Source organism: Chiloscyllium punctatum, chromosome 11, assembly GCF_047496795.1.
Source record: "Chiloscyllium punctatum isolate Juve2018m chromosome 11, sChiPun1.3, whole genome shotgun sequence".
Lineage (NCBI taxonomy): Eukaryota > Metazoa > Chordata > Chondrichthyes > Orectolobiformes > Hemiscylliidae > Chiloscyllium > Chiloscyllium punctatum.
The window spans coordinates 33,223,289-33,251,059 of NC_092749.1; the positions used below are offsets into that span (position 1 = coordinate 33,223,289).

At 40.6% G+C, this 27,771-nt stretch overlaps 1 protein-coding gene across 1 annotated transcript in view; it reads left to right on the forward strand.

The window, feature by feature from the left end:
• LOC140482657 (lutropin-choriogonadotropic hormone receptor-like) overlaps positions 1-27,771 on the forward strand; it is a 111,449-nt gene that overhangs the window by 17,212 nt on the left and 66,466 nt on the right. The window contains exons 2-3 of the mRNA XM_072580160.1: positions 14,031-14,102; positions 27,322-27,396. Coding sequence (XP_072436261.1) covers positions 14,031-14,102; positions 27,322-27,396 — 147 coding nt within the window. The remainder of the gene's footprint in view (positions 1-14,030; positions 14,103-27,321; positions 27,397-27,771) is intronic.

Here is a 27,771-nt window from a genome sequence, read left to right on the forward strand (position 1 = left end):
TTACAAGAGGCATAGAATATTAAAGTAGAAATATTTTGCTGAATTGTGCAGTGGCATTGGTAAAACCCCATTTGGTGTACTGTGTGCAGCTTTGGTCATCTTATTTAAGAAATGACATAATTGCATTAGAACCTGTTTGGAGAAAGTTCAATTGGCTGACTCGTGGGATGACGTGGTAATCGAATGAAGAAAAGTTAGGCAGGTTGCATGTGTATCTATTGGAGTAAGAGGACTGAAATGTGATTCAAGTCTCTTTTCTCCTTTAAGACCCTCTTTACCATCAATGCTTTTGACCAATTTATACCCATGCTCCCAATGTATCATTTATTGGCTGTATTAATCTTTGTCTATTTATGCTTCTGTGAAGGCTCTTATATGATGTTGTAAAAAGATGCTATGATCATCCTTGGTAGCTTTGAAAAGAGAGGATGAACAGTTGAATTCTCAGAACTGCTATGATCTTCCAAAGTTGCATTGAGACACACCCATTCACAAATTAGTGAGCTGTTTCACGGTAAGGTGAATCTGCAGAAGGAATTGAAGTTATGATTTCTCATGCAAATGCTTTTCTGACATTTTATTGTTTTATGCCAGATTTTGGAGTGTTTCCCTCATTTTGCTTGAGAGAAAGGAAAAAGAAAAGGAGGCATAATAAAAGCAAACTGTTCTTGGAAATTTGAAATAAAAGCAGAAAGTGGTGAGAATACTTAACAGGTCTGGCAGAATCCATGGAGGGAGAGAAACAGAGCTAATGTTTCAAGGTGAATATGATACTGATATATTCTGATGAGTCATATCCATTTTAAAATGTTAGATGCATTTCTCTTTCCATGAATACTGCCCAACACAATGAGGCATATTTGACTAGACCAAAGTTGGAATGCCCTTACTTGCCTTTACAATGCTACTGAATCACAAGAGACAGGAGCGTCAGGGCAGGAATGTAAATAAAATTGACTTATTCAGATGCACTTTCACCAAAGAGGCAGCAACAGAGTTGTGTGGTCTGCTGGAAGCTAACTTGTATGAAGCTTCCAACAGCAGTGATAGTAGCAGTCAAGGTCACCACAGCCATGATCTTTTGTGGCTCAAATTCATTGCCAGCTCCCACAAGACAAAAATATCAGCAACCAATAGTGTACAGTGCACATATTCATCAAGTATGTCACTGGCAGTCATGCATTGTTCTTCAAGGGTAGACACCTTCACTTTCCACATGGAAAATTGGATCCATAAAAGACAGGCTATCACAATCGCTTGTCATTGCAGGATAATCTATTAGCCACTGAAGTATTGATGGCATCCATATGTTCATCTGGACTCCCATATGTAACTCATTTAACTTCATAGATCAGGTGGGACTAATATTCATGTACGTCTTCAGTACCAACAACGCAGTACTGTACAGATTAGCACTCAATTCCCATTCAGCTATGGGCAGGTACAAGAAGACAGGCATGATGATCCCAATTTTGATCAAGTGAGGCTGATTCTGGAGCCATTTAAAATTGGTGGTGGGATCCTATTTTCACGAATCCATCCATTTCTGGTGCTACCAGTTTTCACCAGCACAGGATAATTGTACAGATAATGAGCCCCACTCTACACTGCACTTCCGACCTGGCCAGATTCATTGCAGGGTTTACATCTGAGACCCACACAACCCTCCATGTTTGGTGGAGTCAGGCTCTCGAGGACATGTGGTACACACCCTTCAGATGAGTTGTGAACTATAATATGTAATCAGTAACCTTTTGAAAGCTTGGTTTCAATGGTCTTATCCATTTATCCCCTGCTCCCTGTATGTTTTATCCATGATCAATTACCTCTATGGCTACCGTGCCATCTTCATAATCTCAATGTCATCTCTATACCCATTCACCCAGGGTACACAATGCACAGAATCAATGAGTAATACAATAACAATGGCAAATGTTGAAATGCTGAGGGAAATGAAACAGAATCTGCAATGTGACAAGGAAGTCAATCAGACGGAACCATTATACTCTATATAAAATTATGAGGGGCAGAGAAAAGGTTGACAGGAAGAAACTTATCCGCTTGGTGGAGGGATCAATGACCAGGCACATAGATTTATGACAAGGGGCAGGAGTTTTAGAGGGGATTGAGAAAACGTCTTTTCATTCGGTGGGAATCTGGAACTCACTGTTATTAAGGGTGGCAGAGATAGAAGCCGTCTAAGATTTAAGAAGTATGTAGATGTACACTTGCGATGCCAAGTCATTCAAGGCATTAGAATAGTCAGATTGATTTTTTTCTGACGCGGATTAAAGGGATTTTACTTTGGCTATAGGCCTCTATGATTCAATAACTTGCTGACCTGAGCTGCTTATCTCAGGAAAAGGAAACCAACCCAATTATTATATCTTTTTAAAGAGTCTGGGTGGCTACAAGCATTAGCACAAGTTGATGAAGACTAGATTTGAGGTGCTCAGTAGCAATAAGCTGCCATGCATAAATGCTTTCGTGGACTCATCTGCAATCACTGTCTCATCCATAATGACAGTAACATTTCTGATGATGGCAGAAGACTTTATTGTGTGTATGCATTGTGGGCCTAATCAAGATTATATTTATTATTAGTATTATATTTATTTTTCATTTGACAATGAGGATATAGGCATTGCTGCTTTATGGATGTGCATGTGAAGCTTTGAAAGAAATATAATATCTATGAGGTCTTTTAACAGAAGATCTCAGTTCTGGTGTTATCAATTGAGAAGTGTCTCTCTGCTCTGCATTCTGTTCACCTATTTGGTCTACAAAAATACCTTGGCAGATCTCCTGTGATTATTCATTCTTTTCCTCATTTATTTTTCTTGTCCTTTAGGGTTTTGGATGTAGCATTAATTCTAGAGATTGTATTAAGTCAGAAAATAGCTTAAAATCATTGGCTCACTTTCTCCAAAGCAGAGTGCACACGTTTGCTGTGTGCAAGTACATCCTTGAGATCCAAAGAGATCAACTTTCTTTTTTTTTGTAATTCTTGCAGCAACATCTTCCATGTAACATTTGTCTTTATTCTCTGGCATCCTAGATTTTGAGCAATAAATTTGTTTTGACTGGTAATTTTTTTTCACTGAGTATTCAGAAAGTAGCCACCCCCTTTTTAAGGGCAACATTTGCGCACAATTTCTAGATTTGTGATATTGCAAGACTCACTGGTGACAAGTTTAAATTTTAGTGAGAGATCATTATTATTGTTAAGTTGGCTAATCCAAGAAAACTGTGCATAGCTAACTGTCTGCATTTCAGTAAGCTGAGGGCTTTCTGTGCTCTGATCCTGGTGTTTCAACTCGGGGAATGGAAAAAGGTTGATAATGAGAAATGGGTCTGTGTGAGTTGGGCTTGGGCAGTTTAAAAGCAATTCTTAATTGGTATTGATCTGGTGATAAAATATTTCCTAAAATAGCATGAATTGGCAGCTTCACCCTCAATGCTCAAAGCTTGGCTTGTGTTCAGATAAATTCAGAAAAGGTGTTAGACTGATGGGTAAAGAGTACACACCTGAGACTGACAATGACTCATGCTGTAGGACAGAATGAAATGAGTTTTAGTCTGTATCTGGTCTAGTCCTATACCAGGTGTGGGAGTGTTTAATGCTGATGCGAAGTGCCTAAAATGGAACAATTTTTATTTCAGTGTTGACAGCACTTACCCAGATCACACAAAAAAAACTTGAAAGCATTGGCAATTACTAAAACTACTTTTTTTGTTTTTCCTCTTCAGCAATGAAGCAATAGAAAACTTTCTATAAGTTTCAGGATATAATTGTATACCATAAAAATATGCAGGATTTGAAAAGACCATTGCAATCCGTCTGGTCAGTTGAATCTTCAGGAAGTAAATTGCACAATATATCATTTCAACTTGGTCTTTCACAAAATCGTTATTTTTTTCAAATTAGTAGGACAAGATGAAAATGATGAGTTTTAAAAGGTTGTCTTTGTAATTTAGTACATTATATAGTGATCTTTACTATTAATAAACAGTAGACCATTTTAGCTCCTGTAACTTTTAGAAATTGCAAAATAACTCAGTGTTCCAAACCATTCACTTGATGACTATTATTGACTGACTTTGATTTTTTTGAGAACGTTTTCCATTAATTCTTTCTCCACAGTGTTCATTTTGTAATCACTCATATAGAACTTATAAATACATCCTGTTTTCTTAAACTGTGCATGTCCAGCATCTAGATTTCTTGACTGCCTCTCCAAATAATGATTGCTATCCTCAGCTTGTGTGGCCACCATTACTTTGTCTTCAAACTTAATTTTAATGTGAGAATTTGTTTTGTTATATGATGATAAATGGTTGTTAAGGCTAGCATGTCCTGTTCCTTTCACCTAAGGAAATACTTTGTGGTAATAACCTGAGGAATCATTTAGGTTATTTAGTAATTGAATGCATGATGTGGCTATGGGATAATCCAGAAGATTGAAGACTCAAGTCTCTGTCCCTGAGGCATTCTGTGTCTTCTATATGAGAAATACTTCAAAGAAATTAGTTTGGGCAGTTAGTCATCACCCTCTGAGTGGACATGAACTCTCAGAGCAAAATTGTCCTTGAGTTGTCACAGTCTACCTCAGAAAGGCCCTCAACTGGCCTGAAAATGGAAATCATGTCACATTAATGTCTACCAAGACACTTCTGATATTAGTATTGAAGAATAGGGTGGAATAGAGCAAGCCGTTTGCTACATTTAACTGGTCCATAACTAAGTTTAATGGTAACACTGACTGCATGAAATAAAAAGAGCAATTTCATTCCACAGCAATACCATCCTTCATCTTCAATAAATAAAAAAAGTGCTTAACGCAAAATATTGAATGTGTTCTAATGATTAGTTGAGAAGTTGTGCTTCTGGAAATTCTTGCTACATTTAATGGTTATGCTAGCAACTTGCAACATGGTAGAGTTTGAATTTCCTGCCTGATTTTAAAAAAATTGTTATGGAGGCATTAAGCTGGCATGAGTTTCTGTGCCTACTATATTAGTCTAGATATGCTGGTGTTCAGGGCATTCACCATTGGCGAAAGATTACAGGTTTAAAATATGATATGGGACGTGCTGTTACTGCTACATAAATAAGGCATTGTAGCTTAATCAGTTTCTTTCTTCTTTAAAATTCTGAAAGTAACTGCTGCTTTATTGAAACATACAAGATTCTGAGGGGAGACTTCACAGTGCAGATGTTGAGAAAATGTGTTTCCACTAGTGGGGGAATCTCAAATTGGGGCATCATTACAGAATAAGGGAACACTCATTTAAAACTGCAATGTGAATGAATTTCTTCTCTCAGAGGATAGTGAATATCTGGAATTCTGTATCCTAGAGAGCTGTGGAGGCAAGATCAAATAAAGGGGAAGTAGATAGATATTGAAGAATAGCGGAGTTGAGGTCTTTGGGGAACAAGCATAGATTTAAATAAAATTTTAATCTAACTCTAAAATCTAAAGAGGAATTAGGTCTAAGGCAGATCAGCCATGATCTTATAGAATTGGCAGGGAGGCATGAGGGGCTGAATGGTCTACTCTGACAATAGACAATAGACAATAGATGCAGGAGTAGGCCATTCAGCCCTTCGAGCCTGCACCACCATTCAATATGATCATGGCTGATCATTCCCAATCAGTATCCTGTTCCAGCCTTATCTCCATAACCCTTGACTCCACTATCTTTAAGAGCTCCATCCAATTCTTTCTTAAATGAATCCAGAGACTGGGCCTCCACTGCCCTCTGGGGCAGAGCATTCCACACAGCCACCACTCTCTGGGTGAAGTAGTTTCTCCTCATCTCTGTCCTAAATGGTCTACCCCGTATTTTTAAGTTGTGTCCTCTGGTTCGGCACTCCCCCATCTGCGGAAATATGTTTTCTCCTGCCAGAATGTCCAATCCTTTCATAATCCTATATGTTTCAATCAGATCCCCTCTCAGTCTTCTAAACTCAAGGGTATACAAGCCCAGTCGCTTCAGTCTTTCCGTGTAAGGCAATCCTGCCATTCCAGGAATTGACCTCGTGAACCTACGCTGCACTCCCTCAATAGCCAGAATGTCTTTCCTCAAATTTGGAGACCAGAACTGTACACAGTACTCCAGGTGTGGTCTCACCAGGGCCCTGTACAGCTGCAGAAGCACCTCTTTGCTTCTATACTCAATCCCTCTTGTTATGAAGGCCAGCATGCTATTAGCCTTCTTCACGACCTGCTGTACCTGCATGCTTGCCTTCATTGACTGGTGGACAAGAACACCCAGATCTCTCTGAACAGCCCCTTTACCTAATTTGATACCATTGAGGTAGTAATCTGCCTTCCTGTTCTTGCCACCAAAGTGGATAACCAGACATTTATCCACATTAAACTGCATCTGCCATGCATCTGCCCACTCACCTAACTTGTCCAGGTCACCCTGTAATCTCCTAACATCCTCATCACATTTCACCCTACCACCCAGCTTTGTATCATCAGCAAATTTGCTAATGTTATTGCTGATACCATCTCCTATATCATTTACATATATTGCAAAAAGCTGCGGTCCCAGCACGGATCCCTGCGGTACCCCACTGGTCACTGCCTGCCATTCCGAAATGGAGCCGTTAATCACTACCCTTTGTTTCCTATTAGCCAACCAATTCTCTATCCAATCTAGTACTTTGCCCCCAATACCGTGCGCCCTAATTTTACTCACTGACCTCTTGTGTGGGACTTTATCAAAAGCTTTCTGAAAGTCCAGGTACACTACATCCACTGGATCTCCCTCGTCCATCTTCCGAGTTACATCCTCAAAAAATTCAAGAAGATTAGTCAAGCATGATTTCCCCTTCATAAATCCATGCTGACTCTGTCCTATCCTGTTACTATTATCCAGATGTGCCGTAATTTCATCCTTTATAATAGACTCCAGCATCTTTCCCACCACTGAGGTCAGACTAACTGGTCTATAATTTCCTGCTTTCTCCCGCCCACCCTTCTTAAAAAGTGGCACAACATTAGCCGCCCTCCAATCCTCAGGAACCGACCCCGATTCTATTGAACTCTGGAAAATAAACACCAGCGCATCCATGATTTCCCGAGCCACCTCCTTCAGTACCCTGGGATGCAGGCCATCAGGTCCCGGAGACTTATCAACCTTCAGACCTAACAGTCTCTCCAACACCAAATCTTGGCAAATATAAATTCCCTTAAGTTCAGGTCCTTCAGCCACTGTTACCTCAGGGAGATTGCTTGTGTCTTCCCCAGTGAACACAGATCTGAAGTACCCATTTAATTCCTCTGCCATTTCTTTGTTCCCAGTAATATATTCCCCTGTTTCTGTCTTCAAGGGCCCAATTTTTGTCCTAACCATTTTTTTGCCTTGGACATACCTAAAAAAGCTTTTACTATCCTCCTTTATATTGTTGGCCAGTTTACCTTCGTACCTCATTTTTTCTCTGCGTATTTCCTTCTTACTAATCCTCTGTTCTTTAAAAGCTTCCCAGTCCTCAGTTTTCCCACTTATCTTCGCTAAGTTATACTTTTTCTCTTTTAACTTTATATGTTTCTTTACTTCCCTCGTCAGCCACGGCCGCCCATGTCTCCTCCTGGGATCTTTCTTCCTTTTAGGAATGAACTGATCCTGCAACTTCTGCATTATACACAGAAATATCCGCCATTGTTCCTCCACGGTCTTCCCTGTTAAGGTATTGCACCATTGAACTTTGGCCAGTTGCTCCCTCATAGCTCCATATTTCCCTTTATTCAACTGAAATATTGTCACTTCCGATTGTACCCACTCCCTCTCAAATTGCAGATTGAAGCTTATTGAAGCTTATTGTATTATGCTCTGCTTCTGTTTCTTATGTTCATGAATTTTCTGTAAGGAGCAAATCAATGAACATTGTCAAAATTAATTCATGGGATATGGGTGTTGCCAACGGGACTGGCATTTGTTGCACATCCCTAGGTGCTGTTGAGAAGTTGGTGATGAGCAGATGACTTTACCACTTTACCATCTCCATGACAATTATTAGTACAACTGTTAGATATTTGTATACTAACAGTAAAGAACATCTTAGATTCAGCATTTTAGTGTGTCCTCTATAATGTGCTATTATTAATGTGTTGCATTGCAAATTCCAAATATGGTTTGTAATGAGCAGCATTATGCTGAGAGTGGTTTTATTTTTAAATCATCAGTATCCTGTGATTATGACAAATTAATTGGTTGGGTCAGCATTTATTGCCCATCCTTAATTGCCCTTCAGAAGATGGTGATAAGGTGCCTTCTTGATCCGCTGCAGTGTATTTTGTGGAGGTACATCCACAATGCCCTTTTCAGAGCGGGGGTGTGGGGAGGGGGAATTTCCAGGTTTTCGAACAAGTGATACGGAAGGAATGACAATATGTTTACAAATCGGGATGGTCAGTGGCGTGGGGGTGATCTTGCAGGTGGTGGTCTTCCTATGTATCTGCTGCACTTGTCTTAGGTGGAAGTGGTTATAACTTTAGAAGATGTTGTCTCAGAACATTTGAATTTATGCAATGCATCTGGTAGATGGTACACACTGCTAATACTAAGCATTAGTGGTGGGGTGAATACATGCTTGAGGATGTGGTGTCAATCATGCGGGCTGCTATGTCCTTGATGGTGTTGAACTTGTTGAGTGTTGCTGGAAGTGCAAATGGGTAGTATTCCATCACACTCTTGATTTGTGCTTTGTAGATGGTATGAGTTACTCGCTGTGGTATTCCTAGCCTTGATCTCCTTTTGTAGCCACTGTATTTATATGGCTAATCCCATTCAGTTTCTGGTCAGTGGTAACCCCCATGATACAGTGAGGTATTCAGTGATGGCAATACCATTGAATGTCAAGGGGTGATGGTTAGATTGTGGTCATTTCTTGGTATTTGTGTGGCGCAAATGTTACTTGCTACTTTTCAGCCCTAGCCTGGGTATTCCCCAGGTCTTGCTGCATTTGGATATGGATGGTTTCAGTATCTGAGCAGTTGCAAATGATGTTGAACATCGTGTAATGATCAAAAACATCCTCACTTTTGACACTGCGGTCAGGGTTGGTCGTTGATGACACATCTGAAAATGGTTGGGCCTAGGACACTACCCTGAGGAACTCCTGCTAAGGTGACTGACCTCCAGTAACCACAACAAAAATCCAATGGCTCAGGTGTGGCATGGCTCCAACCAGCAGAGAGTTTTCCCCCTGATTTCTATTAACTCCAGGTTTGCTAGGGTTTCTTGATGCCACACTCCATGAAATGCAGCCTTGATGTTAAGGCCAGTCACTCTCACATCACCTCTAAAATTCAGCTCTTTTGTCCTTCTGCGAACCAAGAGTATGATGGCTTAGCCAAGGCTTCTCGCCTAGATCCCAATTAAATCCATAGTTGGAGTGTGAGCAATTTCCTTGTCCCACAACCAAGTGAGGCTCTCACATATGCAACTAATACCCATTTACATGCCTCCTCCTATCAGCTATGGGCAGGAGACTCACACATGCAGGAAATATTAAAAGCTGTTAGGCTAGGTGGCTGCAGGATTTGTGTGCAGTGGTGTATGTCATTCAAAGTGCCTTATCAAGAGACATGGCTTCAGTAAGTGGAAAGGTCCACTGAGAACTGATCTCCTTTCCTTGCTGTTCTGACCCCTATCCCTGTGAATCTCACTCTGTATTCCCAATGTGCCAACACACTCTCATGCCTGGCTTCATTGGCAGATGTTCAGTGGGTGTAGCATCAGCAGCCGTCACTGATTCCTGTAGCCCTGCCAAGCAATGAAATCCTGCCAGCTTTCTGTCTGACCAGCAGTTCTCAGCAGGTGGGATTGCCATCCTTGTGCTTCTTGATGTCTAGGAAGACCCTTGTCCAGTTAACACTTAATGTGACAGGCCTTCCATCCCTAACAGCAATGTGAATGTACATAGGTAGATTAATAACTGCAGCAGTTCAAGAAGTCAGCTCACCACCACCTCCTGCAGGGCAATGACGGATGGGCAATAAATGTTGACTCTGCCCTCAATGTCCACGTGCCATGAATAAATTTATAAAAGAGGTGGCATGGGCCTCCAACTGGCAGGTCAAACTCCTGTTCCCTCTATTAAATACTGACCTGTGTCATTTGGTCCAAGAAAGGAGGAGTTAAAGAGCCAAGCAAAATGCAATTGGAGCTTTATGTATGATACTTTTCTGAGTATGTAATGACTTTTTTTAGGGTGTTTGGATTGTAGTGAGCAACTCCCACCCCCATTCCCATCCTACCCCAAACCACCAGACTGTTCAACACAGTTAAAATCCACAAAGTGAATGTTGAGAATGCACAACTTTGAATTAGTAATCCTTAAGATATGAAATTATCTTGCAGCAACAACTTTTATTTATTTTGCCCTAATTTTCAAACTCTATGTTTTAAAGTCCTCCATGACCGTACCTCTCCCTATTGCTCTAGGCTTAACCTTCAGAGCTATCTACACTCCTCCAGTTCTGATCCCTTGATGATTATCATGTTATATTGCTTCTCATTGGCAGTCATGCCTTCACTTTATTTGAGTACCAAAACGCTATGTTTCCCTATTTAACTCTCACTCCTTTTCCAATTGCTTGTTAGTCAGCTATGACACAGTGGATAATGGTCCTTGCTTTGAATCAGAAACTGGTGGGTGTAGAGGCACTCCAATGACTTGAGTATAAAGATCTAGGTTGACACTCCCAGTAGCTCTGAGGGTGTGCTTGCTATCCAAGATTTTAAACAAAGACCTTGTTTGTTCTCTTGGATAGACATAAAATTTGTGAAGGCACTATTTCTAAAATGAGTAGGGAAGTTTCCCCAGTGTTCTGGCTAATATTTATCACTCAATGAACATCACAAAAACAGTTTGATCATTATCACATTGTTATTTGCTGAAATTTGTTTTGCACAAATTGGCTGCCAAGATATAGGATAAAGCATACAAGAAGTACTGGGCGTTTGTGATAAAGGGATGTTAATGATCATGGATGATTTTAATCTACAGATAAAGTAGAATATTCAGATTGGCAACTGTAGCCAAAAATGGAATAGAATGCATAGAATACCTTTGAGATAGTTTTTAGAGTAGTGTGTTCTGGAACCAAACAGAGAGCAGGTTATTTGAGTATTGTGTAATGTTTGTGAATTGTAACAGGATTAATTAATGACCTCAGAGTAAAGCCACCCCCAGATAACAATGACCACAATATGATTCGAAACTGAGTTGGAAACCACTTTTTCCAACTTAAGTAAGGGGACTGCGTGGATGTAAAAGCTGATCCAGCAGAGATGAATTTACATACACATTTGCACAGTAGCAGCAGTGTACACCATCTGCACTAGAGCAGAAGTTCATCATAGCTCCATTGGTGCACCTTCCAAACCTACAATCACTGCCATGGAGAAGGACAAGGGCACCATCACCAAGTTCCCCTTCAAGACACTCACCATCCTGACTTTGAAATATATCCATCAATATCACTGGGACAAAATGCTGGAAACTCCTTTCCTAACAATACTGTGGGTGTAATTACATCAAATGGACTGCAATGGTTCAAGAAGGCAGCTCAGTACCATCTTCTCAGGAACAACTAGTGATGGGCAATAAATGTTGACCCAGCCAGCAAAGAATAAGTGAAAAATGAGAGGTAAATCAACTGATACATTGGCAGATGTTTAAGAGAATATTTCAGAATGCTCATAATATGTATATTCATACTATATTAAAAAATTCTAAAAGGGAGGACCACTATCCATTGTAATTTTTTTTAAAAAAAGAAAGTGTTTAACATAAGGAAAAAACATATGACTGCATAAAGATGAGTGACAGGTCAAATGATTAGTCAGAATGTATAAAACAGCAAAGACCGACTAAAAGATTAATCAGTAGGAAGGAATTAAAGTATGAAAGAAAGCAGAAATTTATACAGTCAACTAGATGTTCTATAGGTTTTAAAAAAGAAAAGGTGTGTTAATTCTCTGGAGTGTGAGAATTGGTTGTTAATGGTGGGCAATAAGGAAACAATGGAAAAAAAATGAACAAATACTTTGTTCTTGTCTTCACCATAGAGAATATTAAAAACATTCCAATAACAGCTGTAATTTAGGAGTTGGAAGGGAGAGAAACTCAATGAAATTAGAATCACTAGGGACATGGTACAAAACAAACTGGTGGAACTGTTGGCTAGCAAGTCAGATGGTCCAGATGTGCTTCATCCTACGGACTTAAATGAGACAGTTAATGAGGTAATAGAAGCATTTATTTTCCAAAAATCCCTAGTTAAATGGAAAAATTCCATCACACTGCACAGTAACAAGTATCAGCACTCCCTCTATTCAAGAAGAGAGGTTAGCAGAAAACAAGAAATTATAGGCCAGTTAACTTGACATATGTTGGGGGGCAAAATGTTAAAATTGAACATTAAAGAAGTTACAGTTGGGCACTCAAAAAGGCTCAAGGTTATCAGGAAGAGTAAGCATTGTTTTATGAAAGGAAAATCATGTTTATCCAATTTATTAGAATTCTTTAAAGCAGTATCATGTGCTTCAATAAAGGCAAGCCTTTAAACATACTGTACTTTCTAGAAGCCTTTTTTTTTGAGGTGCTACATCAAAGGTTTTTGCACTGTCGTCTGTTCCCAAGGATGCACACCAAGCCAAACATCGACTACGCTTGGAAGGCATCAATTTGGTGAAAACACTCTTTGGTCTGCCCAAAACCTGTTGGTCTTCCAGTGCAAAAGAGTTGACCTCGACTGAGTGTTGTCAACTGGCAAGATCCAGGACTATGTGCTGAGAGATGCATTAAAACAGCAGCCGCCAAGTCATAGTAGAGAAAGACCACTGTCTACGGTCAAAATATAATGAAGATCCATTCAGTCATCAGAACCTCCCTAAATATGTAAATAGTGACCTGTGTGAGTTGGAAATGCATTTGGTTTTTACAACTGCAGAGAATGTCAAATTCCATTGTTTGTTTTTCTCTTGATCTGCAAAGACTGTGCAGAACTGCCTTAGTACCTGTGTATATACATTAAAAAATGTTTATGAATAAAGTATATTTTTGCAATAAAAAATATCAGTGGGGAGAAAACAGCATTAATAACAGAACTCGAAGAGTCACTGGACTCAAAACATTAATCTTGTTTTCTCATCACAGATGCTGCCATGCTCAGTTCTTCATTTTATTTTAGAGGAATTGAATGCTACTTAAGTTGGGAAAGACTGCCAAATGCAGCAGCAGAAAACAATTTTAGGGTCCTTGTGCATAAATCACAAAAAGCTATTACCATTGGTTTTGATATAACGGTAGCTCCATTCTCATGCAATCTCACGTCATAGGAAAATTTGTGCAATGGCCACGCCATTTAAATTAATGGAAGCAGAATCACGTTATAACCAGTACAGGTAAGGAAAGTTTGCCTTCTATGAATAACCGTCTAAATTTTTCAATCGCGTTAAAGCCAATTTGTGTTGAAGAAACAAGCATTATAGCAGAACTGACTGCCTAAAGTTTAGCATGTGAAAACAAATGGAATGGAGTAAGAAAATAGGCAAGTCTTACTGGAACTATATGAACAGTGGTCTGATTAAGTGGCGGAGCAGACTAACTAGATGGGTTGAATGACCTAGTTCTGCTCCTATATCTTATTTTTTATCATCCACAGGTCTACCTAATCCTTCAGAACCTGTGGGTCCCTATGTATTTGACCTGTATTGGCAGCCATCTTGCTATCATAGGGAAATTTGATGGGTTTGCCTTTGGTAACTACATTTATTGTTAATGGAAATCGGAAATGGTAGGAGCACCACCACAAACATAGGGCAGTCTACTAAGTCTTCCCTCCCTAACAGGTAACTATTGCTTTGAAATAACATGCTCAGGTTCCTTATTAAAAGACTTTGTACTTTGTACCATTTAATTGAAGCAACTATTATTTTGAAACAGCAAAAAACTATTCAATTATTTGTTTGATCAACTGACATTCATGTTTTCTTTTTATCTCCAGGAGGTTTACTCATCTGCCACTGAAAACGATCCAAAGTTATTCTTTTGAAGGCCTTAGCAATATCATAAGAATGTAAGTTTAGTAAATGTTGAATTGGTAATTTTGAAAGTGTTTTAAATAATGACAATTTAATCAGACCAAAATACTTGCATTTTATAAATATCTAAATTTCAAAAGGGAAAAATTATTTCATGGAATTAAATATTATCAGGATGTTGCCTGGTTACAGGGAGAGGCTGGATAAATCTGGATTGTTTACAATGGAAATATGGAGGCTGAGGGACAACCTGACAGAGGCCTGCAAAATTAAGAGAGGCATAGATAGGGCGGATAATCAGAGACTTTTTCCCAGCTTGGAAAGGTCAACTACAAGAGTGCACAGGATCAAGGTGAGAGGGGAAAGGTTTAGGGGATAAGTGCAGGGAACATTTTTTGCACAGAAGGTCATGGGTGCATGGAATGCAATGTCAGTGGAGATGGTGGAAGCAGGCACATTAGCAAAGTTTAAGGTGTATCTTGATAAACATGTGAACAGGAGACGAACAGAGGGATAGAAACAGCATATGGACAATTAGTAGTGGTTAGATAAAGGTATAGGAATTGTACAGGCTTGGTGGGCTGAAGGGCCTGTTGCTATGCTGTATTGTATTGTATTGGATATTTGATTTCACTCTTGTATATCAAGTCTTAGCTAGAATATTTCCAACAAAGGCCTCCTACCTACCATGTACCATAACTTCAGGGTTTTTATTTTTGTTCCTTCCTTTCTTCGTCTACACATTTTGTCTCAGTGACATAATCTGATGATTGCTCCAGCATCCATGTATGATGCTGACAACTAGCTTTATTTTCCATTACTTCTCCAACCTTTGTATCTGACTGATATCCAGTTCTACATAATTACCCTTTTTTGCTACATATCCTCACCACTGATTCCATTTTGCTATGCTGGTGCTCTCTTAGGTTAAAACAGATTGTTCGCAACTAGGATTCATCATTTAACACAAAACTGAACTTCCAACTTCATATCTTTTTTATTAATTTGTGGAGTATGGGCATATTCTAGCATTTATAAGATAGCATTTATAATCCAGTCCTAATAACTCTTGAGAAAGTGGTACTGAGCTGCCTTCTCAAACTACTGATTACCTTGGGGTGTAGGCAGTTCAAAGATTTTGACTCAACATAAGTGAAGGAAGGGTGATATAGTTCCAAGTCAGGGCAGTTGAGGCTTGGAAGGGAACTTTCAGCAGGTGCTGTTTCTGTGTATTTGCTGCTATTGTTATTGTAAGTGGTAGAGTTTGCAGATTTGAAGCTGCAGTCGGAGGAGCCTTGGTGGGTTGCTGCAGTGCATCTTGTACACAGCACACATTGCTGCCACTGTGCAGAGGTGGTGAAGGGAATGAAAGAGGTGGATAGTGTGCAAATCAAGTGGACTGCTTTGCTTTGGATTGTGTTGAATCTCTCAAGTATTGTTGAAATGGCAACCACCATGCAAGTGGAAGGTACCCCTACACACTTCTGACTTGCCCCTTGCAGATGTTAGATGGATATTGAGGAGGCAGGAAGTAAGTTAGGCCACACTGAGTTGTAAGCCAAAGATCTACATTTTTAGCCATAGTATTTATATGCTGGTCCAGTTCAGTTTCGGGTCAATGTTAATTCCCAAAATGTTGTCAATGGTAAATATAGCAAAGGCAATGCTGTTGAACATCAGAGTGAAGATTATATTCTCTCTTCCTGGACATGGTCATTGTCTGACACTTATGTGGTGTGAATCTTAAAAGTTACAGCCTAAATCAGGATATTGTCCAGGCCTTGCTGCACATGAACATGAGGTGCTTCAGTATATGAGATTTTGCAATGTTGTTGAACATTTTGCAATCATAAGAAATTATCCCCACATGTGCCTTTATGATGGAAAGAAGCAGCAGAAGATAGTTTGGCTTAGGACACACATCTGAGGATTAATGACAAACAACTGTAGCCATCTTCCATTGTACTATGCAATGACTCGTATCAACAGAGTTTGCTGACGATTCTCATTGACATCAGTTTTGCTAGGGTGTTTTGACATTGCACTCAGTCAAATGCTGCATTGATGTGAAGGGCAGTAGCTCTCACCTTGCCTTCGGAGTTCAATTTTTTTGTCTGTGTTTGGCCCAAAAGCTGTGAAGGAGAAAGTGAAGACTGCAGATGCTGGAGATCAGAGCTGAAAATGTGTTGCTGGAAAAGCGCAGCAGGTCAGGCAGCATCCAGGGAGCAGGGGAATCGACGTTTCGGGATGCCCGAAATATCGATTCTCCTGCTCCCTGGACGCTGCCTGACTTGCTGTGCTTTTCCAGCAACACATTTTCAGCCCAAAAGCTGTGAAGACGGGGAAGAGTGGCCCTGCTTGATTGTTATTGGGTACGTTATTGCTGAGCAAGTGCCACTTGATAACACCTTCCAATGAGAGGAGACTGATAGGGTAGTAATTGGCCTGGTTAGATATGTCCTACTTTTTCTGTAGGAAATCTTCCACATTACTGGTTAGGTGCTATTATTATAGCTGTACTGAAATATCTTGGCTAGATTTGTGATTGATTATTGCCAAAATGATGTCAGGACCCATAGTTTTTGTTGTATCCTTTCATGCCAGCCATTTCTTCAAATCTTATAGAGTGTTTCAAATAACCTGACAACTGGCCTCTGTGTTACTTTAGTCCTTATAGGAATTTGAGATTATTTGTTCATTTGGCACTTCTACGTGAAGATTATCCCAAATGCTTCGTCTTTTCCTTTTTCACTAATATGCTGGGCTCCCCCATCACTGAGAATGGAAATATTTATGGAGTTTCCTCTTCTTCCTTGTTGTTTAATTATTGACCACTATTCATGGCAGTACTGTAGAGTTTGGATTTATTTGCTCCGATGCTTAAGCCCCCTTCCACAAATATTAACATACCATTTGCATCACAACTCGTTGTGACTCCTATAATAAGTGGTGTGACAATTGGTAAATTTACATCCAGGATTGAGATACATGTTGCAGACCATTACTTTCTGATTGAAATGTTCCAGCTTTGAGCTCATGCAACGGAAATACAGTAACTGTGACCTTACCAGTCTAGGCAAGGTGGTTTTAGAGTGATAGCTTTTTATATACAGAATTGTGTATCTGTTATTTTAAAAGATAACTATTGGTAGTAACTTATGCCTGCCGTCTTGTGCCCATTTAAATACTGTGATGCCCAGGAGATTAATGCTTTCCTTGTGTATTGTGGCTTTAAGTTCAATGAACTCTTGTTGATAATGAATGAGGATGTTGATGAATCCTTCTAATTCTGCTTCTTCATGAATGCAAGTGTACCTTATGTCAACACAAATATCGTTACTATATTACTATAAAAAATTATATATGACCATAACAAACTACAATAAATTGGCTATTGAGAAGGACAAGTTTCTGAAAACTGAAACATGGCCTTTGAAAATCTCAAGAGCGCATTCGAGAAAGAAATTAGCTTGACCTCTGGATCAGAAATATGAATTTCAGTAATGCATCCTCCTTGGGGTGTAGGATGATTAGGAGATGGAGCAGCGGTAACACAAAAGAAGGTAAGCAGCTCATAGAAGGATGAGGGACTAGAAAAGACTCTCAGTCAGATTTCTTTGAGGAGCGTTTCTCTTATCTCACGTAAACCTTGAGCAGTGCGTGCATTGTCAATGTTTTACATGAAAAGCTCACACAACGCTGTCACTCTTGCAGCAGATCTGCAATAGCAGCAGGGCAAGGACAGTGCATTCAGTGGACATGATGATGACCATGGCCATGAATTGCTTCACATGATTGCTGTTATAGCAGGAAAATATATCATCTCCAGTATCTCCCAGTTTGCTATCCACTGCTCCACAAGGGAGTGACAGATGTCCTATATCCCAGGAGAGGGGAGTTCTAGGTTTTCTCTGATCAGAGGGAAGCATGTGGAGCTTGCATGTGGCTTTGTCAGGAGTATCAGCTTCCTCATGGTCCAAGTTGCCATCAACTGCATGCTGCAGAAACCAACCATGGAGATATTCTATAACTGTAAAGGATACAACTTGCTGAGTGTAGAGTTGGTATGTGTCGAGTCACAGTACATCAGTTGGGTGAATACCTGCTAGCATGGATCAGTCATGGTGCTTCTTTTTCTACATCAGTCCACTGTTCTGTGAGTATTTGAGGCGCCATGTAAAATCAAAGAGTGGCTGCTGTACAGCCAGGATAATTCACTTAAAGACTGGCCAGTTACTCTGCTTCATAATTCAACCACTTGGCCAGAATGTGTGCATTGTCAGCCATGCTGTCAGAGGTAACATCGCAGAGCAGCTTACTTGAGTACTCAACAGCTTGCAATCTGCACAACTCTAGCAGAGCCTTCTGTCTGCAGGGTCCTCACAACTTGGTCACATAAGGACACAGCCCTTGCCACATGTGGTGTGGTGAATAACTGAGGATAAGAAGGCAGAAGTGGGTACTGCAGATGCTGGAGATTAGAGTCAAAATTAGAGCGGTGCTGGAAAAGCACAGCAGGTCAGGCAGCATCCAAGGAGCAGGAAAATCGACATTTCCGGCAAAATCCATTCCTGATGAACGTTGATTTTCCTGCTCCCTGGATGCTGCCTGACCTGCTGTGCTTTTCCAGCACCACTCTACTCTTAACTGAGGATAAGGAGTCAACCATCAAATCCCATTTTGTGAGCATTTTGTGTTTGCATCATCCGATTACAATTTTGTTGGGTTATATGTCAAATTACCATTAACAACAGCTTCACACCTTACCATCACAGCATTCTTTTGACAACAATGCTGAAACAAAATGACAAAACAACCGTTCCCACTAACTTTGTATTGCAAATTATTGATCATTCTATGCAAAGTTCAAGAGATCATTCTGTAGAGTTCACTCAGGGTTTACATTACTTTGTCTGGTCCCAAACTCCTATGGTGGCTACAGCATGGCTATGAAAGGCTCCTGACCTCTGAGTGAATGGGGAAGGGGTGTGTAAAGGTAGTCTGACAGCATGTCCCTAAGCAACTCTGAGTCTAGAATTTTGGGCTGCACCAACTGTGCATGGGTAGTGACAGTTTAAGCTTACTGATGAGCAACAGTGGTAGGAACATGAAAAGCTGCCATCCTGGAAGAAGACAGCAGCTTCATGCTGCATGAAGCCACTGTCACTCCCCTAGTGAAGTGCCTCAGTAATCCTTGTGATCAGTTGGAGAACAGATTGCTGGACTGCTTTGAGATGTTGAAAGTCCTATTGGACACTGTTACCAGCAACAGTGATGGAAGCAGTCTGAGCTTGAATGCCAGCAAGCTGACCTTGGTTAACTTCATATCTGCGCCTCCATTGCAGTGATTGGATATTGAGAAGATTGGAAGCTGTGACATTGGCCAGATACTGGATGATGGTAGGATCTGCAAAGTCTCTCATCAAGTTGTCTGGAAAGGAGAGACTTTAAACTCTGAGAAAAGTCCATTAACAAGTTGGGACGTGTACACCTCCCTGCTCCTGGACAGTGGTTAAGGATGCAAGAAAAACTTTCCAAAAAATTGAAATTTCAGATGTTTGGAATGACCTTCAGTAATCAATTCCATCATCCTCCAAAGCTGGCTATTATGAAATTCTTCAAGTATGCAATACACCTGCTTTGATCTGGGGTTGAACTGGCACCTGAGCAGCAATAATCTCTCAAAGTTGTTGTGTTTCTCTACTAGTACAACCTGTACCCTATTTATCATTTAACTTCAGCTAAATACCTGGTTGATAGTTAAATAACTCTATCAACAAACTCATACACCTTTGTCTCTCTCACTGTGAACTAGTGTTCCATTTAGCATTTGCTACCTGTTGCTCTGGCTACCTGTAAGATATAAATCTTCCTTAAACTGATCGCAGTGTTCCTAAATATTTGTCTTCCACCTTTATACAATTTGAAAATATTGAGAGCTTAACCCACTGTTCAACTCAATATGTATTCAAAAATAATAGCACCAACCCTTGGGTACACAGAGCATAATTTCAGACTTTGAAGATGATGCAAAATTCAAAACAAGTAATACATGAAGAGGGGAATAGTAATAAAATTCAGAAAAAGGCAGACTGATGAAATGGAAAGACATGTGGCAGATGCAATTTAATACAGAAATATAAAATGAAGCATTTTGATTGGATAAATAAGATTATAAACCAATCCGTATTAACAATCTTTATGTTATAGAGTGCCTTTAAGGTAGTTAATCACCCCAAGGTACTTCATGGGAGTTTTACAAAATAAAATTTCATGCTGAGCCGCAGAATTAGATATTTGGGTAATGCCCAAAGGCTTGGCAAAAGAGGTGGACTTTAAGCAAGGTTTTAAAGGAGAAATGAAAGATAAGAGAGTTAGAGTATTTTAAGCAAGGATTGCTGGAATTACATTACTTACTTTCCAATCCCCATCAATCTTTCCTGAATTTAACAACGTCCCTCAAAAACAGTTAAATTTCTTTGGGTGCGAGTTATTTAGAACAGATACTTTGTTTTAAGAGCATTTTACGTTTGTTGTTTGCCTTATCTTCCTCCATAGTTCTGAAAGCTGGATCTACAATCCAGTTATAAGTGAAAAGAAAGCAAACTCGTTGTCATAAGATAAAATTAAATCATATCCTACTTACATACACGCAATATTAGGGTCCTCTACAATCTCAAGGTGTAAACAGGGGTTTGCCACGTATAAAGGCAAAAAATAGATCTTATTGTGGCATCTGGGTATTGTTGGCTGGCCAACATTTATTGACCATCCCAAGTTGCCTTTCAGAAGGTGATGGCAAGCTGCTTTCTTGATTGGCTGCAGTCCATGTGCTTCAAGTTGACCAACAATACCCATAGGTAGGGAATACCAGGATTTTGACCCAGTGACAGTGATGGAACTGCGATATACTTCCAAGTCAGTATGGTAAGTAGTTTGCAAGAGAACTTGCAGGTTGTGGTGTTCCCATGTATTGCCTGCCCTTGTCCTTCTAGATGGAAGTTGTTGTGAATTTGGAAGGTGCTGTCTACTGAGGATCTTTGGTGAATTTCTACAGTGCATATTGTTGCTATTAAGCGTCGGTGGTGGAACAAGTGAATATTTGTGGATGTGGTGCCAACAAAATGGGCTCTTCAACTTGGATGATGTCAAGCTTCTTGAGAGTTGTTAGATCTACACCCATCCTTGCAGCACATACTCCTGACTTGTGCTTTATATATGGTAAACAGGCTTTGGGGAGTAGGAGATGATTTACTTCCTGCAGTATTCCTGACCTCGGACCTGCTCTTGTTGCCACTGTCTTTATATGGTGAGTCCAGTTAAGTGTTTGGTCAAGGGTAACCCCAAAGATGTTGATAGTGGGAGATTCAGTGATAGTAACACCAATGAATGTCAAGGATTGGTGGTTAGAATGTCTCTTGCTGCAGATAGTCATTGCCTGGCATTTGTGGGGCATGAAGTTTACTTGCTGCTTGTCAGCCCAAGCGTGGTTAATGCCCAGATCTTGTATTTGAGCTGGACTGCTTCAGTATCTGAGGAATCACAAATGGTGTTGAACATTGTGCAATCATCACCAAACATCTCCACTTCTGATTTTATGCTGAATGGAAGATCTTTGATGAAACAGGTGAAGATGGTTGGGTCTACGACACTACCCTGAGAAACTCCTCCAAGAGATATCTTGGAGTTGAGATGATTGACCTCCAACAACCATAACCATATTCCTATGTACCAGGTATGACTTCAATTAGGTGTTGTCGTACCTAACCATCATTACCTGGGCACATTACTAAAAGCTTATTTAGAGTTTGATATGTGGATCAATTCAATCAAAGTTTGGAGAGATAAACCTAAGTAATTTGATGTAAATGTGACATGCATTTATGGTGTAGAGGTTAATTAAAAATCAGACGTGATTATATTGATCCTCAATTTTGAAATTAGAAAGTCAATAAAAATGCCCCTTGTATTGCTGCAGTGTTTCCATCTACAAATATTGCAAGTCATGTCTTTAAAGCTCCATATAAAGAAATAAATTCCATGGAAATAAATATGCAAAAAGCAATAAATGTTCTGAAAGTTATGCTTGAAATTTATTTACATTTGTACTCTTTATTTAAGTGGGGTTGATGATGTTATCAAATGCACTGACTGACTTGCATGTCTTCATTCATGATAGCTGAAGAGAAACTCAACCTAAAATTCCTAAAGTACAAGACTGAAGTGTTATTTTTGACAAACTAAAACCAAACTAGTTGCAGCAAATTGTAACAAATATTGATTGTAACATGCTGCTTCCAATCAGCAATAACTTTACTTGCAGTAGTCCTTTGTGGACTATTGACGTGTATGAAAGGCATATCTTATTCAAGAATTCTTATTTTGGATCAAGTTACTAGACTGTAAATATTTGAAAGTCCTGAAAATGTACAAAGGGGATCACAATGTACAATTAACATGTCTATTGCTTCTGTTGGAAGCTGCTCACAAACTTTGTGCTGCCAATTCACCTTTATGACTAAACCGTGCAGCCAGCGCTAAATTTGTTATTGAGGGTGGCATTACTCAGCAGGAGGCAAAGCTGGAACAAGTTGAACCTAGCCTGCACTGATAACTGTGTATTAATCGTATGTGGGCAGTGAGCAGTGGGCATTTACTGTTGTTTCACAAGTAATAATTCCCTTTATTACTTCACTTGAGTTTGCAGAAGTAATCCTTCTGTTAATTGATTCCTCCTTCCTTACCCCCATATCACATTCCCTTCTTTCTGTTCTTTTTTCCCATCCTTGCCCCTTCTCAATTGCGTCAAAACTATTTCCATCTCTAACGTTTCCAGTGTCTGATGAAAGGACATTGACCTGTATTATGAACTCTCTTATCTTCACAAATACTGTCAAACCCAGTTTTTCCAGAATTTTCTGTTATTATTTCATATTGCGAGCAATCACAGCACTTTGTTTAACTGTTTTGTGTATTCAAAGACAAATCTAAAGTCTCTTTAATTTTTTTTCATATTAATAGTGTAGAATTGGAAAAGTGTTAAGTTAGAATGCTATACAGTGGACCTGAATAAGTATTTGTTTTGTCCACTAAACTGTACACAGAGTGAATGGTAGATAAATTGGCTAATTCGAACTTCATGTATTAGGAATAGTTGAGTATGGTTTTGGTTGAGTGGAATTCTATATTTAGATCTGAGCTACTCTTTAATCATCTCTCTGTATAAGTAGAGTTAGCTTAATATAGTAAGAGATGGTTGGATAATTGTCTCCAAAAAGATATGGTGGTTTGCTGCCTACTTGGTTTGAACACCATGTACTAGTGCATAAGAGGACAGAACTCCAAGTTAGTTAAACACATATGATACTGATTGTCACTTTACATTCTGGTAAACAATGACTGTGAGTTTCCCAAAAAAAACTTACAGCAAAATAAATGATAGCAAGACAATGTAACACCAAATTTCAGCACAAAAAAAATGAGGACACTTTACACTAGTTTAACACTACGTCTAAGTTTCTTTAATCTTTGAAGGTGATTCAGTAGAAACTCTTATTTATTAACCCCAAATCCAATGTTCAAAAGTACTCAATCCCTGATCAGGCAACCCAGCATTGGGAAGGGGGTGGATCACTATGAATCACCCTTCCAGTCCTTGCTGCTAACCCCTCCCTCCCTGGCTGGACACTCGATTCCTCCAATCCCATCCTGCCATTGCTCACCAGTGCCTGCATTCATGGTGATCGTAGGCCTAAGATGGTTAAGTAACTCAGCAGTCACACCTACCCATTGGCAATGCCCATCAATGAAAAGCTGCCAGCCTTGATTGGTGATAGCTTCTGGATTGGGACTTCCTTCCACATGGGTCTTTGATCCTGTGAAGGCCTGCTGCTGCTCAATTATGTACAAAACTGGTATTTAATGTACCATGTCTTCCCTGGGAAGACAATGGAGTGCTCCCCTCATCTCGGCAGGACTTGTGAGACCCTGTGTTGCCTTCATTAAACAATACCCACTGTGTAAGCCCTACAATTTTCTCAAGCCTAATTGTTTATCTTGACTTCTGTTTAACATTGCATTTAACATACTAATGACACTAGATGCTCAATAAAGTCAGCAAGCTTGCTGTAAATTTCATGAAATTCTAGGGTGTTGACATTTTCAGTGAATAAACCTTCATTTATCATTATATAGGTATCTCACAATAAAAACATGCAAAAAACAAAGTTTGAGTTAGACCTTGTACATAGCTGCCCAGAGTTATGACAATAGGACAAATTTGTAGTCAATTACAAAAAAAAACTTTAAAATGTGTTACAGGCATCAAAAGTGGAATAAATATTGGAAGGGGAGAGTGCAACATTTACTCAATGGCAAATGTTTTTAATAGTTGTGCATGTCAGTAGTCACAGAACACCAGGTTATAGTCCAACAGGTTTATTTGAAATCATAAGCTTTCGGAGTGCTGGTCCTTTGTCAGGTGAAGTCACTTAATCACAGGTACACTCCGAAACCTGTGATTTCAAATAAAACTGTTGAACTATAACCTAGTGTTGTGTGACTTCTGACTTTGTACACCCCAGTCCAACACCAGCACCTCCACATCTTACTGTGTAATATGGACTGGCTGTTGTCTATAAAATTCTGGATTAGAGATGCTGGAAAAGCACAGCAGTTCAGGCAGCATCCGAGGAGCAGTAAAATCGACTTTTTGGGCAAAAGCCCTTCATCAGGAATACAGGCAGAGTGTGTGAAGGGTGGAGAGATAAATGAGAGGAGGGTGGGGGTGGGGAGAAAGTAGCATCGAGTACAATAGGTGAGTGGGGGAGAGGATGAAGATGATAGGTCGGGGGGGGGTGGAGTGGATAGGTGGAAAAGAAGATAGGCAGGCAGGACAAGTCATGGGGATAGTGCTGAGTTGGAAGTTTGGAACTGGGGTGAGGTGGGGGAAGGGGAAATGAGGAAACTGTTGAAGTCCACATTGATGCCCTGGGGTTGAAGTGTTCCGAGGCGGAAGATGAGGCGTTCTTCCTCCAGGCGTCGGGTGGTGAATGAGTGGCGGTGAAGTTGGCCCAGGACCTCCATGTCCTCGGCAGAGTGGGAGGGGGAGTTGAAATGTTGGTACACAGGGCAGTGTGGTTGATTGGTGCTGGTGTCCCAGAGATGTTCCTTAAAGCGCTCCTTGAGGAGGCATCCAGTCTCCCCAATGTAGAGGAGACCGCATCGGGAGCAACAGATACAATAAATGATATTGGTGGATGTGCAGGTAAAACTTTGATGGATGTGGAAGGCTCCTTTAGGGCCTTGGATGGAGGTGAGGAAGGAGGTGTGGGTGCAGGTTTTGCAATTCCTGCGGTGGCAGGGAAGGTGCCAGGATTGGAGGGTGGGTTGTTTGGGGGCGTGGACCTGACCAGGTAGTCACAGAGGGAACGGTCTTTGCGGAAGGCGGAAAGGGATGGGGAGAGAAATATATCCCTGATGGTGGGGTCCGTTTGGAGGTGGCGGAAATGTCAGCGGATGATTTGGTTTATGCGAAGGTTGGTAGGGTGGAAGGTGAGCACCAGGGGCGTTCTGTCCTGGAGGGGTGGGGTCTGAGGGCGGAGGTGCGGGACATGGACGAGATGCATTGGAGGGCATCTTTAACCACGTGGGAAGGAAAATTGCGGTCTCTAAAGAAGGAGGCCATCTGATGTGTTCTGTGGTGGAACTGATCCTCCTGGGAGCAGATGCGGCAGAGGCGGAGGAATTGGGAATACGGGATGGCATTTTTGCAGGAGGTAGGGTGGGTGTAATCCAGGTAGCTGTGTGAGTCGGTGGGTTTGTAAAAAATGTCGGTGTTAAATCGGTCATCATTCATGGAGATGGAGAGGTCCAGGAAGGGGAGGGAGGTGTCAGAGATGGTCCAGGTAAATTTAAGGTCAGGGTGGAATGTGTTGGTGAAATTGATGAATTGCTCAACCTCCTCGTGGGAGCACGAGATGGCGCCAATGCAGTCATCAGCGTAGCGGAGGAAGAGGGAGTGGTGCCGGTGTAATTATGCAAGATGGACTGTTCTACGTAGCCAACAAAGAGACAGGCATAGCTGGGGCCAATATGGGTGCCCATGGCTACCCCTTTGGTTTGGAGGAAGTGGGAGGATTCGAAGGAGAAATTATTAAGGGTGAGGACCAGTTCGGCCAAACGAATGAGAGTGTTGGTGGAAGGGTACTGTTGGGGACTTCGGGAGAGGAAGAAATGGAGGGCTTGGAAGCCCTGGTCATGGCAGATGGAGGTGTAGAGGGATTGGATATCCATGGTGAAGATGAGGCGTTGGGGGCCGGGGAAACAGAAGTCTTGGAGGAGGTGGAGGGCGTGGGTGGTGTCTCGAACGTATGTGGGGAGTTCCTGGACTAGAGGAGATAGGACAGTGTCGAGGTAGGTAGAAATGAGTTCAGTGGGGTAGGAACAGGCTGAGACAATGGGTCGGCCAGGGTGGTCAGGCTTGTGGATCTTGGGAAGGAGGTAGAACCGGGCAGTGCGGGGTTCCTGGACGATGAGGTTGGAGGCTATGGGTGGGAGATCTCCTGAGGTGATGAGGTTCTGTATGGTCTGGTACCCAGCCTATCAAGCCACTTGACACGCTCCTAGTTCTCACAAGTCCTTAAAACTCTCGCCCTTTCAAAATATGCTGAATGTTGTGACCTCAACGCAATTATGTGACCCAGATCCTGGACTCCTTCAAAATGTTTTCATGTCTCAGAAATGTCTTAAAGTTTATTAGTCTATATTCCCATTAATGCTACGTGGCATAATGTCATTATTTTTATAAAATGACTCCCTCACCATTAACAATGCCACTGAAAATCTACTAGTACTTTTAAATTTTGCCACACCTCTAGACATCCTAATTAACTTAATTAATTAAGAAATAGCATTTGAAAATGTCAGGTTGTTACTCTTGAATGCAGTTCCTAGCTGTAAGAGATATTTCTGATACAAAGTTTGGAATTTAAAATCCTGCTGATTGTTAGCAGGAAGAGGAGGCTGAAGGAGAGTCCTCCACAGTTTTGGAATCAGGTAAAAGTCGTAGGACTGTTGTATGAAATAATTTCTGGTACTCAGTGGTAAATATCAGCCTAACATAACCGTACAAATTGATCGAGATAAAATATTCAATTCATAAACTTTATTCAGCTCCAGTTTAGATGTGAATGTAGAGTACTAATTTTGCAGGTGATAGAATAAATTGTTTTTTTTTGTGTCCTTACGTTTCAGTGATATTTCCCAGAGCGATTCTTTGGAGAGAATTGAATCTAAAGCCTTCATTGATCTTCTGGACTTAGTGGAACTGTAAGTGATTTCGTAAATAATAATCTACAAGTGCTAAAACAATACCACTATGGCCAAAGGTTTAAAATCATTTGGGTGGAAACTATCTGGTGCCATAGAGCTAATCTTAAGGTTAGGACCTGATGGAAGTGTTGATGTGAAGGTGTTGGACCAGTGATTTGTATGTTTCCAATCAGTCTTGTGGAGATGTGCCAACAAAGGCAACAACTATGCACTAGTTATGTGTAGCCAAATTGAACAATTAAGTCCCTACTTTTGGCAGATTTGGATCGTCCTGAGGACAGATAGGTCCCATTCTGAGGAAAATCTGGCAGTGGAGTTGATTGGTCAGGTTCTGGCTCAGATGGGGTAGTGTTGAGTGTTGGGGCAGTTGGG